The 19,989-nt window shown below is 34.1% G+C and overlaps 1 protein-coding gene across 4 annotated transcripts in view; it reads left to right on the plus strand.

Annotated features, from left to right (window-relative positions):
- NIPBL (NIPBL cohesin loading factor) overlaps positions 1–19,989 on the plus strand; it is a 182,376-nt gene that overhangs the window by 138,278 nt on the left and 24,109 nt on the right. For all 4 annotated transcript variants that reach the window (XM_037063192.1, XM_037063190.1, XM_037063194.1 and 1 more), the window contains 9 exons: positions 2,206–2,295; positions 3,942–4,156; positions 4,264–4,366; positions 4,635–4,733; positions 4,829–4,975; positions 7,120–7,254; positions 8,086–8,184; positions 9,272–9,325; positions 19,561–19,669. In XM_037063192.1, the coding sequence (XP_036919087.1) occupies positions 2,206–2,295; positions 3,942–4,156; positions 4,264–4,366; positions 4,635–4,733; positions 4,829–4,975; positions 7,120–7,254; positions 8,086–8,184; positions 9,272–9,325; positions 19,561–19,669 (1,051 nt within the window). The remainder of the gene's footprint in view (positions 1–2,205; positions 2,296–3,941; positions 4,157–4,263; positions 4,367–4,634; positions 4,734–4,828; positions 4,976–7,119; positions 7,255–8,085; positions 8,185–9,271; positions 9,326–19,560; positions 19,670–19,989) is intronic.

A 19,989-nucleotide genomic window follows, 5' to 3' on the forward strand; every position in this document is an offset into this window, starting at 1 on the left:
CTAAAGATTTTATTTATTTATTTTTAGAGAGAGGGAAAGGGAGAGAAGCATTGGTGTGGGAGAGAAGTATCAATTGGTTTCCTCTTGCATGCCCCTAACCAGGAACCTGGTCTGCAACCCAGGCATTTGCCTTGACTGGGGAAGTGAACTGGCAGCTTTTCAGTTCAGAGGCTGGTGCTCAGTCAACTAAGCCACACCAGACAGGGCAAGGACTTATTTTGATTTTATTACATAGGAGAACTTTCATGTTTGCGGGCAAAAAAAAGGTGGTTTCTTGCAGCACTTACCCTTTTTTAAATATGGATGAGGTGGTAGTAATACCATGTTACTTAAGAAAATTGGTAGGTAAATCTGCCCTGGCTGGTGTAGCTCAGTGGATTGAGCACTGGCCTGCGAACCAGGCGATCGCAGTTCGATTCCCAGTCAGGGCACATGCCTGGGGTGCAGGCCAGTTCCCAGGATGGGGCACACGAGAGGCAACCATACATTGATATTTCTCTCCTTCTCTCCTTCCCTTTCCCTCTGAAGATAAATAAATAAAATCTTTAAAAAAGAAAAGAATATTGGTAGGTAAATCTCTAATCTGACCACATACAACCGTTTTTATTTTTTCTACTTTTTAAAAATTGTTCATGACTTTGTCTATGCTGGCCATTAAAAATACCTCTGATTTTTTCACTATACTTTATATTTCAAAATAATTTTAAAGTTAACCAGAAAAGTTTTAAGATCAGTTCAGAGAGATTCCATAAACTTTTTACCGAAATTTCTTACTTGTTAACATACTTGCTTTATGTTTCTTTTTCAAAATATACCTTTATGTGTATATGTAGGTATGATTCCTTAAACAGGTAGCACCAACATTACTCTCAACTAGGAACTTGTTAAAATGCAAATTCTTACGACTCTTTTTCGACCTACTGATTCTGAAACTGTAGGGGTAGAGTCCAGCAATCTTTGGTTTAACATATTTTTCTTGTGTTTCTAATGAATGCTGAAGTTTGAGAATCATTACTTGATGTATATTTTTTAAAAACAAGAACTTTCACTTAAATATCCACAGTATAATTGTCAAAACCAAGACATTACTATTAGTACAATACTGTTGTTCCTTTTTAATAGGTTATAATTTGTTGCTATCATTATTTTAATGCTCAAATTGTCTAGGATTTGACCAGTGAGAACACCTTTAAATTGGCTTTTGTATCTTTTTGATACATTCGTATCTTCCTTTGAGGATTTTCTTACTTTGTGGCACAGCCGTGGAATCAGCCGTTTCTCCAAGTACTATTGGTCCCTTTAATTAGAAAATGGTAGTTTAGAAACCAAGGTCTAGGTACTTAGGTGACTTTCAGTATTTCTTAGAGTGGACCTGGGACCTATTATTTGTCACATGGCCAGGTAGATAGTACACTATAAAACTAGAGAGCAGGAGTCATTCATATTTTTATAGCTCTTGACATACATCCAGATTGCTTTTGAAAGTTTACAGTGTACTGGTTCACAGTGCTATGATGAATTTCTGAATGTATTCATTTTACCGTTCTTCTAAAACATGAGTTATTCTTACCCTTGTTTTTTCTGCTCGTATATGTTTTAAACCATGTATTTGCCATTGCACTTGGCCAAATCAACAGTTTAAGCTGGAGACGTGAATGTCAACTCACAGTTAATTTCTTCTCTGTATTCTTGACAGGACCTAAATATATAGTTCAACCAACCACTGTATATTTAATATCCTGTGTGAACTAAAGTACTATTTTTATATTAATTACAGATAAAAATTTTCTCTTCCAGATGGTTTTTAAATAATATCCCAAAGAAACCCATAACACATAATAATACAGATAATAACCATTTCCATTTGCTAGATTAAAAGTTTGGAGTTGTCTTGTCCCAAACAGAACAATAGTGCCAGGACCTTTCTACCTCTGAAGAATAAAAACTCCATTCTGATCATTTTGGTCAGGTACTTATGAGCTCCCTGAACGAAAAGATAGCACGTAGTTCATAGAAATAAAGGACAGCCTCAGCTATCAATATATTTTTCAAAAATTGTATTTTTCAGTTACTTCATTTAGTTGCTATACTTATATTTTCATTTTTATCCTTTGTTAATTTTCCTCAGATTTGTGGTTACAACTAAAGAATTTATTAAAGTATATTAATAATTTTATTTTGTTCTTACTTGGCTTATTTTTATAGGTTTCTGGAGGAGAGGATGAAATCCAACAATTGCAGAAAGCATTGCTTGACTACTTAGATGAAAACACTGAGACTGATCCTTCACTAGTGGTACGATTTTTTTGTTTTGGGTTTTGTTTTGTTTTTTGTTGTTGTTTGGGGTTTTGTTTTTGTGTTTGGGGGTTTTGTTTTGTGGTGTTTTTTTGAAATATCACATGTTTATTCAAATTGGGTCTGATAGAAAATTGTATGATGAAGAGGAAGATTTTTTGGAATATCAGTTTTTGAAACAGAATAGTTGATAATCCAAACAGAAAAGAATGGTATTGATTGATAGGTCTTTATGAAATTCTGGTACAGATATTACAGTATGCCAAAGTTGTGTAACATGAGAAACATTTGTAAATCTTTCCACGGGTTATCTTTAAAACTAGGCTAGATCATTGGTCCTTGCAGGGAACCTGGCCCAGGTGGTACAAGAGGTAATGTGTTAGCATATAAAAAGGAACTATTAGAATTTTAGATGTGTATTTATTTTAAATATGATTTTTAAATCTGTCTTTATGTATGGTATAGTAAGCATCAAAAATATCAGTGTAATGGGCCCTGGCTGGTGTAGCTCAGTGGATTGAGCACAGGCCTGCGAATCAGAGGATGGTGGTTCGATTCCCAGTCAGGGCACATGCCTGGATTGCAGGCCAGTTCCCGGCAGGGGACACACGATACATTGTGTGTCCTCGGCAGAGGCAACCATACATTGATATTTCTCTCCCTCTCTCCTTCCCTTCCCCTCTAAAGATAAATAAATAAAATATTTATTTAAAAAAATATCAGTGTAATGAGTTCCTATGTAAATTTAAAAATTTATTTTTATTGATTGATTTTAGGGAGGAAGGCGGTGGTGAGAGAGAGAAACATCAGTTCTTTGTTTCACTTATTTATGCATTTGTTGGTTGATTCTTGTATATGTCCTGGTCAGGGATCAAACTCTTAGCCTTGGTGTGTCTGGACAGCATGCTAACCAACTGAGTTACAGGGCTCGTATGTAAAATTTATAAACTTTATAAATTTTAGAAAACAGTGTGCATATTAGGAAACAGTATGCATATGTTGGGATACTTTTTAGTTTTTTAATTGTATTTTCTTGATTATGCTCTTACAGTTGTCCCAATTTTTCCCCCTTTGCCCCTCTCCACACAGCATCCCCTACTGCCTCAGGCAATCCCCACACCATTATTTTTTTTTTAAATAATGGGGTGTATACAGTCTAAAGAGATTGGAGATAACTAAGCTATTTAGCCAACTGCTGAAGGTTTTCAATCATTATTGAAATGAACAAATTTTAAGTATGACTCAGCATTAAAATATTTCAATAATAATTGCTGTGTATTTCTTGAAGTTGAGATTTGGAGAATAACTAGAGACTTCTACCTTCAGCGTTTCATCCATTTGTTCTAAACTCTTCTAGTTGACCCATTAGGTGTCTAATTTTACTGATGCGATACTGTCCTTAATTAAATCATCTACAGTAGTATCTTAGATTTTATATGGTTGTGTTTATCAAATTATCTTTTGATATTATTTTATTGGGACAAAGTAAAATAATGGTTCTTATCATTTAGATATTCTAAACATTCCACTTTCCTTAAAATCTGGTTTTAGCTGATGGAAGTCGTTTTAAAATAAACCTTAATATTTGTATTCCTGATTATGTACTAATTTTATCAAACTCATGTCTTGTCTTAATTTCTTTTTAGTTTTCTCGTAAATTCTATATAGCCCAGTGGTTTCGTGACACAACTCTGGAAACAGAAAAAGCAATGAAATCACAAAAAGATGAGGAATCATCTGATGGAACACATCACGCAAAGGAAGTTGAGACGACTGGTCAAATCATGCATCGAGCTGAAAACCGGAAAAAGTTTCTTAGAAGCATTATCAAAACCACACCTTCTCAGTTCAGCACGTTAAAGTAAGATCCAGAGAAAAAACATCTTTACTCTCTTAGTTCTCTCTTTGAAATCTATTTACCTACTTTACAAAATAAATAAATAAAAATTTAATGACTTCTTGTTGCAGGATGAACTCTGATACTGTGGACTATGATGATGCTTGTTTGATTGTTCGATACTTGGCCTCTATGAGGCCGTTTGCCCAGAGCTTTGATATTTATTTGACACAGGTAAACTGGACCAGAATTCCTTATACAGTAATACTGACTTTGCTAATGCTGGATACTTGGTAGTACACGATGTTTCATTATTGAGAAAAGATAAAGATCATGAAAGTAGCATTTGTTTCTATGTTGACAGTAGGTATTTAACTCACTTATAAAAAACTTAAAGGGAGGTAAATATATTTATTTTTATTCTTTTGCTTGTTTGCATGCTGTATTTTATTTGAAATTATGTGTTCTAAAATTTATGAATATGTCAATGTTTGCTTGGCAGATCCTTCGAGTTCTTGGTGAAAATGCAATTGCCGTTCGAACAAAAGCCATGAAGTGTTTATCTGAGGTGGTTGCTGTAGACCCCAGTATCCTCGCCAGGGTAAAGAGGAGCACAGATGATTCTTTTTTGAGCTTTCTATTCAAATTAAAATATTAGCTCTAAGTGTCAATTGTATCTTCTTTATTTTTCTTTAGCTTGATATGCAGCGTGGAGTCCACGGGCGATTAATGGATAACTCCACTAGTGTCCGAGAAGCAGCAGTAGAATTACTAGGTCGATTTGTCCTTTGCCGACCTCAGCTTGCTGAGCAGTATTACGATATGCTGATTGAAAGAATATTGGTTTGTTTGTTTTTTTGTTTTTATTATGATTCATAAATATAATTTTGTTTTCCTAGTACAATCTGTAAACTATACATTTATATTTATATTTCCTAATCTGTGAACTATAGCAGCTTTTTAAAGAAGGACACACTTTGCTCTGGCCAGGTTGGAACGTTATCTGTACACCAAAAGGTTGTGGGTTCAATTCCCAGTCAGGCCACATACCTGGGTTGGGAGTTCCATCCCCAGTTGAGGCATTAACAGTAGACAACCAGTCAGTGTTTCTTTTCCCTCCTCTTCCTCTTTCTAAGTGTATCCTTGAGTGAGAATTTTAAAAAAGGACTGCTCAATACTGTAAAATAAGTCGTTGGTGAAATTTGGATTCCTTTTTTAGTCAGTATTTGCTTTTGACTATGTCAGTTTATAATGAGTAAACAGTAGGAACTACATGGCATAGTTAAGTATAAACAAATTATTTCAGCAAGAGCTAATTATAGAACTTGGATATCTAATAATATTTTTGAATTCTTTATGTGTATCTGCATGATTTCTTAGAGCTGAATTACAACAAGCAAGTTAAACCAGAAAGTCATTTGTATCTGAAGAAAGACATTTGCAAAATTAAGAAATACTGTTCTATAAGATACTTAATTTTCTTGTATGTCATGGATTTCTCTGGCCTGAAGCATTTTCCTGGAACATAAAAGGGAACATTGGCATTACTAGATAACTCTGGAATCTACACACCACCCACTGCAGGCATTTTGACTTCTGTAACTCACAGAGATGTATTAGACACAGGAGTTTATTACCTTTAGACTGGTAATCAGAAAACTGTAATTGAGAGTTATGGATAACTTCAGCTTCAACTAACGTAAAGTCTTGTTTGAAACAAAGAATTTAAGGAAAGAATGGAAGTTTTTTTTTCTCTTTTTATTGCTTCAATCTTTTCAAGAATAAGGGGTATAATCAACAGGATTCTCAAAGCTAATTAACTCTGATAGCATATGCCCTAGCAGTATATCATACAGTATTTTCACAATTGCTAAACTGTATAATGAAAATAAATTTGTACAATCAGTGTTTAATGGTTTTTATTTATTTTAAAAACTCTTATAATTATGAAAATTTGTAAAGGTAGAAATAGTATAGTGAATACCCATGTATCCACCAACATATGTCATCTATATTTTTTGCTAACTTAGTTTAAATTAAAACATTTTGTTGCTTCTCTTACATATTTCAGCTGAAGTCTCTAAAAAACAAGAGTACTGCCCTCACCCAATATCTCATTCAACCAAAATATCTAATAATCAGTTCATATTCAAATTCTTCAGTTTTCTCAAAATTTCACAAAAATTTCTCTTTCAGCTTTTTTCCAATCTAATCAAGATCTTGCTTTTGCTGGTCATGTTTTAAAATGTAGGATATTCTGCCCTGGCTCAGTGGGTTGAGCGCTGGCCTGTGAACCAAAGGGTCGCTGGTTTGAGCACTGGTTCCCAGTCAGTGCACTTGCCTGGGTTGCAGGCCAGATCCCCAGTGTGGGGTACAGGAGAGGCAACCACACATTGCTGTTTCTCTCCCTCCCATCCTTCCCCTCTGTCTAAAAATATGTAAATAAAATCTTTTTAAAAACAAAATAAAAGTTAGAGTATTGTCTAACTGTTTTTACACACTTTCTCTGACATTGACCAGGTTGGTTTTATTATTACTCATTGTTTTATTTAATTAATTATTTTGTTTCTTATATTTTCTATAAACCATAAGATAGTAACAACGGTTTGATTAGACTTAGGTTAGACATTTTTGTTAGAGTGTTTCATATGCTGTTTGAATGCCAGGCACTATTCTAAAAGCTTCACGTCAGTTACCCCATTTAATTTTAGCAAGTTTATACTCTAGTATTGTGTTCAGTGCTATTTAGTGTTTTTTCATGTATTGAATATTGTATTTTAAAACAATGACAAGATGATAAAATAACCTGTATTTATAGTAACATCAGTAAGAAAGCATATAAAGAAGAAATATATAGACCATGCTTATCATGTTAATATATAGTGACTATACTGCTTGTTAGTATTTTCTAATTTAATTTTATCAAATTTCATACACCTAGACATACTGATATTTTTTGACATTTAAAAGTATCTTTCTGTTCTTAGGATACTGGTATCAGTGTCAGGAAAAGAGTAATAAAGATTCTGAGAGACATCTGTATTGAACAACCAACATTTCCAAAAATTACAGAAATGTGTGTAAAAATGATTCGCAGAGTTAATGATGAAGAGGGCATTAAGGTAAGATAAAACATTGACTACTTTAAAATTCTTTTTTCATTAGTGTTTTAAATCAGATGTTTATTATATCTAGATTTTGTTGATTTAAATATATAGGGGTTGATAAAAGTAGGTTTACGTTTGTATGGAAAATAATGCAATAATTAGTAAATAACACTAGAATAAACTGCATTTCACATACAATTGTAAATCTAACTTTTGCACATCCCTGTATATAAAAATTTACAAGTGAATCAATATTTTTAGATTATAAATTCAAGAAAAGACCTACTTTGATGCATATTTATTTCTAGATCTTGTATTAATTAATAATATCTGATTTTTTCCGACAAATTCAGCACTTATAATATTTATTTTTATTGCAGGGATTGCATTATATATAGGAAATTTATTATCAAATTAAAGTTATTTTGATTTGCACATGGTGTATACTTGGTTTTCTAAATTAGTAGTTTGTTGAAACTTTAATCCTCAGTTTACTAGTGAATTTACATGTTATATGATTGTCTGAATATTTGTGTTTTTCTAAGTAACTTCTGCAAAAATAGTAAAAGTGTTTTTTAGTTTGATCAAAAATAAGTATATATTAAGCAGAAGTTCTAGGCCAGGCATAGTGTCACCCATATAAAATATTTACCAAATAAAAAGTAATTGTAATTTTAAGAAATTGGTGATTTGGTAATTTTTTAAAAACTGAAAAATTCACACCAAAAATTCTCAGTAGTTGTTTCGATAAGTTACTTATAGCCTTCTGTTAGGCTTTAATAAGAATTTGAGGTTGAGAACTGTCATGTTTGTTATAAATACTTAGTTTGATTTTTTTCCTTCTAGAAATTAGTAAATGAAACATTCCAAAAACTCTGGTTTACTCCAACTCCACACAATGACAAAGAAGCAATGACAAGGAAAATTTTAAATATCACTGACGTGGTAAGAAGGATGCAACAAGGGAGTGGTCCCTGTGGGTCCCAAACTAGTGGTCTACCCCATTTTATGAAGGAGGGGCAGTAATGAGACATTTGATTAACCTTGACATTTCATACTACTTCTCTTATTTTATGTTTCTGGAGATACTCAAGGGATGCAAGTAAGGTGAGGTTGGTGTTTCTACATAGCCCCATTTTTTGGCATTCATTGATTTAAGCACCAATATTGAAATTCTTCATATTCCTCTAATGATTTGAAACCTCGGAGGGAAAGAAGTGGGTGATGAGTAGATACAGTAAGCCCAAGGATGGCAGCCTAAAATGAGATAATAATTCCTACCTATCCCTGGCTGGTGTAGCTCAGTGGGTTGAGCATGGATGGGCCTGCAAACCAAAGGGTAATGGTTCCATTCCCAGTCAGGGCACGTGCCTGGGTTGCAGGCCAGTTCCCAGCAGGGGGCACACGTGAGGCAACCACACATTGGTGTTTCTCTCCTCTCTACTTTCCTTCCCCTCTTTTCTTCCCTTCCCCTCTAAAGATAAATAAAATCTTTTTTTAAAAAAGAGAGAAACTTAAAAAATAATAATTCTGACCTTTTTTAGGACACACAAATTAAGATTAGTTTCATTATGTTTAATTCTGCAAATAAGCTATAAATTTTTAACATCATGATGCTTTTTATATTTTGAGCATGAAAAATTTTATATTATCAATTACATGATTATTTCTCTTTCACTGGTGTCTTTAAGTTTGTTATTTAGAAGGAAAATATAAAGCAAACACTTTTTTGTTTTAGAATTTACAGATGTCTGAGAATGTGTGATTCAAGTTATTATTTGAAGTGTAATACCGCATTTAATATCTCTACATTATACTAATTATTTAATGTATTCTAAAGTATTTTGAAAATAAAATTCTTAAACATTACTCAATTACTGGCTTACTGAAAATAATACTTTAAAAATAAATTTTTTAATTGAGGGCATTGATGAGGCATTTGTATAATTAAGGCTAAACCATAACAAAAGTATATTTTATTCAGAATAAATAAGTTTCTAATTTTGATGGTTTTACCGTATTTTTTCTATAGGTTGCAGCATGCAGAGATACTGGATATGACTGGTTTGAGCAACTCCTTCAAAACGTGAGTATTGTTTTGATTCCTGGTAACAGATAATGTGAAATTTAATAGAAGTTCTTTGTAGACTGTGATATAATAGAACTTCTTCAGTTATTTTTTAAGTATTTGCTTTTTGGTAAGGATACTTTATTTCAATACATTAGACTGAATGTTTTGGTTAATACCCCTATTTCATCTGTTAACTAATTATAATGAGTAAGTTTTCTAAATCAGTAATTGAAATTCTGTCTTCCCTTCCAGATAATTATTTTTTCTTGTTCCTTTAATCTAAGTGATAGACATGAGATGTATAAATAGATGTACAGATTGCACTAAATATAACTTTGCATAATTTGGCATATTCTAAAACATGTAAAATTTCCTATAGTAGTGCAGATTTAAACCACATTTCATGTTCTTTTAAAATTTCATAAATAGAAATGTTCCTTTTTCTATAAATTTTATTTGGAAGTTTTCACATAGAAGTACCTATCATCCAGCTTCAGAAATTATCAGCAATTTGTTCAGTCTTCTTTTATCTTTATCCCTCTCCCATCTTTTAATTTTTTTTTGCTGTAATACTTTTAAAACAGTTCTTGTACTTTGTATCATTTCACTCATGAACACACTACACTAGTATCTGTCTCTAATAGAAATTACTTCAAAAAATAATATCATTGTTATCTATATCATAATAAATATTAATAAATTATTCCCTAATATCTAATACCTAGTCACTCTTTACATTTCCCTGATTGTCTCAAAAATATATTTTTATAGTTGGTTTGCAGTTGTTTTGGTAAGTCTCATAATCTGTTATAGTCAACCCCTCACATCTCCCTATTTCATACCACTACATGCTTTTCTGTAGAACTACCCATATTCTGGATTTCATAGATCTTTTCCTTCGGGTGTCATTTAAGTTGTTCCTCTGTCCACCATTTTTTCCTGTAACTTCTTACATCTGGAGGCTTAGTAATAATTGAAGTTCAGTTTTTAGAGTAAGGCGCAAGGACACACTTCATAGGTGATTTCTGAGTATTACTGCATCACATCACAGGCACATAATATTTGGTTGTCCCATTGTCAGTAATCTCTGAGTTTAGGTGTTGTCAACCTGATGCAAATATTATAGTCTTTCCAGGTTGGTTTTAAATGATCATTACCTAGATTAATTATTTCCATTAGAAGGTGCAAAATACTGATTTTTTTCTAATTTATTTGTTTCATATTACTTAGCTGGGACTCTTTTTAAAAGCGGAATTTTGTTCTGATTAATTATTTATTACTGAGAAATACAGTTCATACAGGAAAGACAGGGGAAATGCTTGAGTCCTTTCCATTACTTAGCAGTTTTCAGAATAATGAGCTTTTTTGTTATCCTGCAAAGATGACTGATCAGTTTCCTATTTTTTAAATATCAATATGAACTAACAGATTTTTGTGTTTTTTATATATTTTAATTTATTGTAATCATAATTATTTTTGAGGCTCAGATTTTCCTATCTTTGTCCATTGTTAGTCCCTTCAAGTTGGTCATGTATCCTTTTGATACAACCTTTTTTGTAACCTGAATAACTTCTGCTTCTACAAAATGCCTCATACACATCTTGTACCTTATATGCACCAAACCTGAAGTCATTCATTCTTTTCCATAAGCCCTAAATCCCTTCATTGGGAATAACCTCAGTGCTGTGGATATTTGCTGCTAAGGGGTATCTTAGCTTTGGGCCTTTTAAAAATATGTATTTCTTAGAAAGAGAAAAACAAATCAAGAATTTATATTGATGTTTTTAATTCAAATTTAAGATCATGAGATTTTTCTTTGATTTTATTCTTTCTTTTAAGCTAAAGATTTTGGTTTCCAAGAAGATCAACATAATATTTATTTGCTTTGCCCTACTGTATTAAGAGTAAGGTTTCTGTCCCTGGCTGGTGCAGCTCAGAGGATTGAGTGCAGGCCTGCAAACCAAAAGGTTGCCAGTTCAATTCCCAGTGAGGGCACATGCCTGGGTTGCAGCCTAGGTCCCCAGTAGGGGGCATGCAAGAGGCAACCACACATTGACGTTTCTCTCTCTCCTTCCCTTTCCCTCTCTATAAAAATAAATAATAAAATCTTTGACAGTTTTTAAAAAGAATAAGATTTCTGGATACAGCTTAAGATTTTTTGCATTTTTTAATCTATAGCTCACTAAAGATACACCATTAGAAGTCTATCTTGAAATAACTTTATTTGATTATGTCAACAATTTACTCTATTAAAGTCCATTTGTTTCTGTTTATTTTAAAATTTTTAGCAGTACTTTTAGTAATAAAACAGCGTTTAATAAAACAGTTGTTTGCCCTGGCTGGTATAGCTCAGTGGATTGAGCACGGGCCTGCGAACCACATAATCGCGGTTCGATTCCCAGTCAGGGCACGTGCCTGGGTTGCAGGCCAGTTCCCAGCAGAGGACTCACGAGAGGCAACCACACATTGATGTTTCTCTCTTTCTCTCCTTCCCTTCCTCTCTAAAGATAAATAAATAAAATTTTTAAAAACCGGTTGTTTATTGAGGCCTAATTTACATGCAGAAGATACACAGTTTGATTAATTTTAATAATTATATACAAAGATGGAACCTACAGCACAATCAAGATGTAATAGAATGTATCACCTTTAAAACCTTCCTTATGCTTCTCATCCCCTAATCCTAGGAAGCCACTGGTCTACTTTTTGTCACTGTAATCATATTGGAGGAATTCATTTCAGTGGAATTATACAGTTTATAGTATTTTGTGTTTGACTTCTAATTAAGAAGAGAATGTTGCTGGTGTATTGATATTGTATTCCTTTTTATTGCCAAGTGCTAATAATAGTATAATTAATTCACAAATTTATGGACTCTTGAGTTGTTTCTGGTTTGGACTGTTATGAGTAATGCTACCATGAATATTTGTGGGCAAGTTGTGTAGATGGGTGTTTTTATATCTCTTGTGTAAATTCTTGTGAGTGCCATTGCTGGGTCATGATGTGAGTGAGAAACTGCCAGAACTGATTTTCCAAAGTGGCTGAATCATTTGCACTTACATCAGCAATGTTTCTGTTGTTCCACATCCTCATCAATACTTGGTCTTGTCAGTCTTTTTAATTTTATCCATTCTGGTGGTGTGTAGCAGCAGTATGTTGCTTTTAAAAATTTTTTAAGATGCATTTTCAGACACCTTCGTGGTGTTTGCTTATGGTATTCAATCTATAACATCTTAGACTCTCTTTATAAATCATCTTTCATTTCATGATTATTACATGTGTATTTGATATCAGTACCCTCTAAATCAAATAAGTATGTTATAAACTCTTACAACCATCTTTACTATGTCAGCCATTCCAAATTGTAATTTCTAGAAGGCTGTATAACCATGTTTTATCTGATAATTACAATAAACAATTAAGAATTAAGTGTAGTTGTCAGAAATGTTATTGTATTCCTGAAAACAATCTCTAAGATAATATTCCTGTGTATTATTGGCAAGTTAGAAGCGGAAAAGAGATAACTAGATGTGTAGTCTCTCAGCAGTGCTTTTATATTCTTTATATCATGTCTCTCTGGTCTTCTTTTATTATTTAGTTACCCATTTAACTTTTCCTCCCTGTTCTACACTTTCCTACTTTATTTTCTGCCAACAGTTTACTTTACTAGTGGCATTGTGGCTTTGTGAAACAATAATGAGATAAGAATGAAAGCTCAAAATACTTAAATACACATGAAAGAGACATAACCCCTCAGTGGTTATAACAACATGTATACATAAGTTTTAAGAGAAGCTAGGAAAGATAGGGAAAATGGACTGGAGTTACTATAATTGAGTCAGAAATAATTAGCACATTTACTATCTTTATATGAGCTCATACACACATTTCATTCCTTCCAATTTCAGATATTTCTCAATTTTATTATTTTCATCATGGGTTGGCTTCTTATAGATCACTGATTCTCAATTTATGGAATGTGGTTTCCTAAGGAAACTTCAAGTACTGCATGAAATAGCTTCAGATTCATACATGCACCAAAAGAATTCACTGACTAAAATTTTTGTTTGTGTGTGAATGCGTACATACATACACACACATAATAGGTGGAGAGTTTGGCAGAAGCATTACTTGTAAGGAAGGCAGATCTGTTTCCAGAATAAGTAAGTGTCTATTCCAGTAAGAACAAAATGCTTTCCTTCTATGACAGAAGCAGTCTAATGTGATCAACCTGCCAGCAGGTAGCTAACTGATCACCCAGGGATGGTTTCATATCAGGGACTTGATGTTGTCTCTGCTGCTGGCAGATGGGACACTGAGCAGTGGCCGTAGCCAGGTCAGCCTTGATGAAATGGAAGTCCAGTTCGCTGCACCCATGCATGACTTCCATGCCTGCCACCATCGGTAGTTTGTTCAGGAGCCCATTGGGTGATGGAAAGAGTGGCTGGAGAAAGAGGCTGATACCCTCAGGGAAGTTATCCGCAGAATGGGTCATTCTCTGCAGTTGATTATTAAAATCCTCCTCTGCCAAAGTCACCTTTTCATGAATTCAAGTGGAAAATGAGTATCATCACATTTTTACCCATTCAGACATATGTATGCACATGCCTCTTTCCATTATTGTTCTTTATTAGTCCCTGACCATCTAGTCAAATCATTGGCCAGAGCCCGTGAATTGGCTTATAATTACATATCTGATCACTTCTCCAAGGAAATTAAACAACCAGATGTACTGCTCAGAGTACTGCCCAGTGGAAGAATTGCCCTTCACCAGTGTCCTTTAGGGAAGCCCCAGAAAGTGGCAGAATTGCTGCAGCTGTCCTCTTTTAAGAGGCATCTGCATGTTGTGCAGGACCCTCTGTAAACCAGGCTCATCTTCTCTTCCTCTGTGAATTGATCATAAGGAACTCCCTGTGAAGCCACAGGTGCATCCTTCAAGTCTTCGATGGAGTACAATAAATGGAGTACATTTATTCCAATTACGTATTTTAGAACTGGGGAACAAAACCACAGGATGAGTTTGGGACCTATGGCCTCACTGCGAAACAGACCTTTGGATCACCTGATTTTTCTAAGTCCCAGCTCTAGTGGGGCACAGTGATGGTTTGGGTCTCCTGGAATTAGTTTACTTTCAGAGCTAGTGCCCGGTAATCCCTAAAAGGTCTGATAATTTCCTTCTCCCTACGGGACAGTTTACCTAGTAAAATGCTCTAGGTCCTTTTAGGGAAGATTGGGGCTGGGGGCAGTAATTAACAGTGTGAATTTTCAGAAGTCTGTGGGACCCCCTCATCAAGAGGATTCCTCAAAGAATGCTGTGGATTGAATATTTGCTTCTCTTCAGAATGACTATGTTGAAGCCTACCTAATAATGTGATGGTATTAGGAGATGGGACCCTTGGGGGTTAATTAGGTCATGAAGGTAAAACTCTCATGAATCAAATTACTGCTCTTCTAAGAAGAGACATGGGAAAGATAATCTCTCTGCCGTCAGCCATGCAAGGACACAATAAGAACATAACCACCTGCAACCTGGATGCAAGAGTATCTTCTCCAGAAACTAACCGTGCTAACACCTTGATGTAGGACTTTCCAACCTCCAAAACTATGAGAAATAAATTTATGTTGTTTTGAGACACCTAGTATATGGTATTTGTTATAGCAGCGTAAGCGAAGACAGAAATGGATACCAAGAAATGGGTTGCTGCTGAAACAAATACAAAGAAGTGTGGAAGTGACTTTGGAATTGGGTAAACAGTAGAGACTGGAAGATTTTGAGGCACATACTAGAAAAAATTGATATTATTGTGGAAATACATTTAAAAGCAGTTCTGGTGAGATCTTAGAAGGAAAAGAGGAGAGCCAGAGAGAAAGCTTTTGTCTTGGAGAGCACACATAATCATACAGAATGTTGGTAGAACTGTAGGTGGTCAAGGCCATTCTGATGAGGTCTCAGATGGAAATGAGGAAGATGCTATTGGACAACAGGGAAAGGGCAGTCCTTGTTATAAAGTGGCAAAGAACTGGCTGAATTGTGTTCTTGTAATGTTTTGCGGGACACAACTTCAGGTACAGTAATGAAATTATGTATTTAGCTGAGGTGAATTATAAGCAAAGGATGGAAGGAGCAGCTTGGTTTCTCCTGCCTGAGTTTATAGTCGTACCAGGGGAAACCCTCCAAACCAGAATTTATTAAAAATTGTGTATTCATGCTTACATGTTTGAATCTCAGTCACATTCAAAGTACTCTTCATTTAATGCAATACACCTATCGAGACTTTTTTCCACTGCTCAAAACATTTTTTAAGCCTGTAGATTTTGTTGCCTTTTAGTGCTTCTGCTGTTTTTTGTTTCATCTCTTCCACATTGGCAAAATGTTTCCCTTTGAGGACTGAGAAACAAAAAAAAGTCACTTGGGGTGAGACCGGATGAATAGGGAGGGTGGAGCATGGGGGTCATGCCATTTTTGGACAAAAACTGCTGAATATTCAGCGCTGTGTGAGCAGGTCTGCTTATAACTCACCCGTCATGAAATGGGCAAACAAACATATTGAAAGAGTCTTCCAGAAAAATTCACTGAAGCAAAACTCATTTTCTCACAACAACGCCAGCTGGTACACTGATACAGATGGGTTCCTAGAACACTCATTTAGTGGGGGAAGCCTGTATTACAATGGATCTGCCCTCCAGAAGACCATTCTGGGTTGGGGGGGCTTTTTTGAGTTCCTCTTCATACTTTTCATTTCCATCAACCTATGAATGGGTTTAAAAACAAAAAAACCTGAAACTGATTTATCCATAGCATTTAATAGTGCTTCACATCGTAAAGTAATAAACTTGATATCTGCAGCAACATAGGTGAATAATAAGAACATTTATGCAAAGTAAAGAAAGCCTTGCACAGAATAGTCCATAGTCCAGTTCCATTTGCATGAAGGTTCAGGAGAGGCCAACTGGTCTACATTGGAGAAAGTCAGAGTAGTTGCAGGGGTCAGGGGTCAACTTGGGAGAACTAGGAGGGAGCTTTGCTCTGATGGTCATAGTCTATCAGTTCTTCCAACAGTTACCAACATTACCTGCGATTCGTTAGGCAAGTTCTGAGGCTTTACCCCAGACTTCAGTAATCAGTAACTCTGACAGTGGAGCCCATCATTCTATGTTTAAATGGTATCTCCAGATAATACTGATAGATATGCTAAAGAAACCACTGTTTTTTGGTTGGAGTCTTAGGTATAATGGTGAATGCATTTAATAAAACTGAACAAATGTGCACTGAAGATTTAGACATTTCATGTACATTTTATCTCAAGAGGGAATAGGGGTGGTATATTGATCTCTAATTTACTTTGAAATGCATCAAAAATAAGATCTGTTTATACATATTTATAACCATATTTATATACTCTGGTTTAATATCACTGTGTGTGTGATTTGACATTAAAGAATAAATAAGTAATCATTTCAGGACCGGACATTTTATAACTTCTAGAAACTTAATATCTGACAAAGTACAAAAGTTACACTAAATGGGAGAATGTTACAAGACATCTCATCAAAATCAAAAACAAAATATTCACCAAATATGTCAAGGTGATTGTAAAATGTGTATGGAAAAGCAAAGACCTAAAAGTAATTGTTACTTCTGAAAAGTGCAGGAGTGCTGTTTGGCTTACCAAGCAGCCGGACTAATTTTTTTAACAAGGTAATTAAGATTGTGTGGTATTAAAGAAGAGCTAACACCTTCCTTCTCGAACTATTCTACAAAATTCAAGAGGAGGAAAGACTCCCAAGCTCATTTTAAGATTGTGTGGTACTTAAACAGACCAGTGGAAGAGGGTAGAGAGCTCAGGAGTAATCTTCCATACATATAGAGTGTAATTGCTGTAAAACGGAACCGGCGCTAGGTCGATGGGGAAAGGGTTTTCAGCAAATGGGGCTGGGACAGTTGCTTATCTGTAACAAATTTTTTTATCTCTACTCCAACTCAACAGTTCTTACTGTGTACATTTAAAAAGAATCTTTAAAACTTTTAGAAGAAAATAATATCTGAATACATTTTTGAATTTTGAGTCACAAAAGCCATTAACCTTAAAAAGAGATTGATAAATTTTACTGCATTAATATGAAGAACATGTAGGAATCAAAAGACATCTTAAAGAAAGTGAAAACACAAGTAAACAAACTGAGGAAAGATACTTGACATATGTACATGTAATTGGAAAATGATCATTAGTAAGAAGATTTAAAGCTCTCCTCACCTACAAAACAATGTAAGGCCAGAGTCCTGGTAGGAAAATGGATAAAAGTCACCAATAGTCATTTTGTGGCGGAAATAGGATATATGATCTATATGGTGTTCAGCCTCATTAGTAATAGGGGAAATACAAATCAAGACCACATTTTACACTTACTTGACTGGCAAAAATCAAGAATTCAGATGATGGAGAAGAGATGGATTAAGTAGTATCTCTTAAAAAGTGCTACTAGTAGGGAAAATATTACAACCAGTTTTTAAAAATAGCATCATTTCATAAAATTGAATATTCATATGTCCTATGACCCAGCAATTCTGCTATGAGATTTATACTCAATAGCATTCTTGCATATGTGTGCCAGAAGATAAATGAGTGTTCATTATATTACTAAAATTATCGTTAACCTATCTCCAAAAGAATGAATAAGTGAATCACTATATAGGCACACAATGCTTGTGACGTAGTGGTGAAAATAAAATTGTTACATGCAACAGCCTGGATTACAGTTGGTGACATAACGTTGAATGAAAAAAGGCAGGAAGATGTAGAAGACTACATCCAGTATGACTCCTTTCAAAAAGTTGAAAGTGAGGTGAGACTATAAATCAGTATATAGCTTAGACTGTGTTTTAAAGGAGAGAATAACATTCTTCATAGTGGTTACCTTGAAAGAGAAACGGGAAGATAGCATAAGAAGAGAAGCACATTGGTAAATATAAATTACTGGAAATACTGTTCTTGAGTTGGTATTGTTATAAGCACATAAAAGGGCACATACCGGTATTGATAGTGTGTCATGACCAAAATTTATTATTAATACTTTTGTGTATATTTGATGTCTTGGAAAAGAAAAAGGAGAAACAGGAATGCAGGGATTGTTTATGCTCCTGCCTGGAAAAGACCAGGCCAGCATGTGATTTTAATAGCTACTTAAGGAATTAAGTTACAGAGCAGGACAAAGAAAATTTGCTGTTCTGAGTTGAAACTGAGTAAATTGAAGACTTCTGCTTTGATTTACTTCTTTAAGTTTGAGGTGGAAGCAATGTATGTGTTATGTTATTCTGATTGCTGTTAGTTGATTTAAGTCATCCGTGTATCTTGTAGTGAAAGTTTATGTTTTCCAGCTAGTCACCTTTTTTTTAAGTTAAATTAATTTACATTTTTATTTCATTTTAATTCCTAAGTTATACTAATCATACTTCAAGTGTTAAGTAGTTGCATTTGGCTCAAGGCACCCATATTGGACAGTACAGATACAGAACATTTCCATCACTGCAGAAACTCTTCACAGAAATTAAATGCACATTTCAGTTTCTTTAATATCCCCAGAATTGTATTAGCTAATCTTTATTAACAAAGTAAATATGCCTCAGGTGACTTTGCCATTGCATTGGCCTATGATTATGAAAGATTGGATTGGTTGGAGTTTTGGAGGGGGTGTTTCGGGAATGGTTTGGCTGCAGTTAGACTGATCTTTTCCTTATTTCTTTATTTTTCTAACTTTCCTAACATTGTTTTTTGATAATTTGACAAAGAATAACACAGAAGAAATCTGGCTTTATGTTTTATAAGTCCAAGATGTAAGGTGTAATTCAGACATAATTACATAAAAATATGTAATTAAACCATAATAAATTTTTAAGATATTAAAGGACTTGGAATAATGAGGAATGGAATTCTGATCCTTTAAAATAATTCAGCTAGCATTGAGTGATACTCTTAAAGGAAGGTCGCCTTTCTTCTCTCTCTCCTATCCTACCTCAGGTCCTACATACAGCACTTTAAGTACTTCTTGCTACAATTTTTTGACAGTATTTGTAAATTATTGGTTTAGAAGTTATTTTAAAACATTTGTTTTATTTTTGTTAATTTGCATTTAGTATTAAATTGTTAATAAATTGAAACGCTTACTATTTATGAACACATTTAATGCATTATTATTGTTGTTGAATGAATAATTATACTGGGATCTTTTTTTTTATATATACACATATGTAGTTGTTGAAGTCCGAAGAGGATTCCTCATATAAACCTGTGAAGAAAGCTTGTACTCAACTTGTTGATAACCTAGTTGAGCACATTCTTAAATATGAGGAATCTCTAGCTGGTAAGATGATTTATATATTGGTCATTAAGTTGATTATATATTTTAAAATACTTTGAGCACATTTCTCATTTTTGTCTCTGGCTCTGCTTAGCCTAATAATGAACTACTTCACTTTTAAATCTGTTTTTTGTTTGATGTTGTAGCCTTGATTATGTTGTTAAGGTTGACATAGGCCTCATCTCTTTCACATAGCTTTCAATAGCATGTAATTTTAGATGTCATATTGAACAGGAATAAAAAGCCCAGGGGCTAATACATATTTAGCTAATTGCACTTATCCAGAAACTGTTTGATATCTCATAAATTCTATAAAATTTTCT

This window comes from Sturnira hondurensis, unplaced genomic scaffold (assembly GCF_014824575.4).
Source record: "Sturnira hondurensis isolate 20B ecotype Veracruz unplaced genomic scaffold, ASM1482457v3 Scaffold0014384, whole genome shotgun sequence".
Taxonomy (NCBI): Eukaryota; Metazoa; Chordata; class Mammalia; order Chiroptera; family Phyllostomidae; genus Sturnira; species Sturnira hondurensis.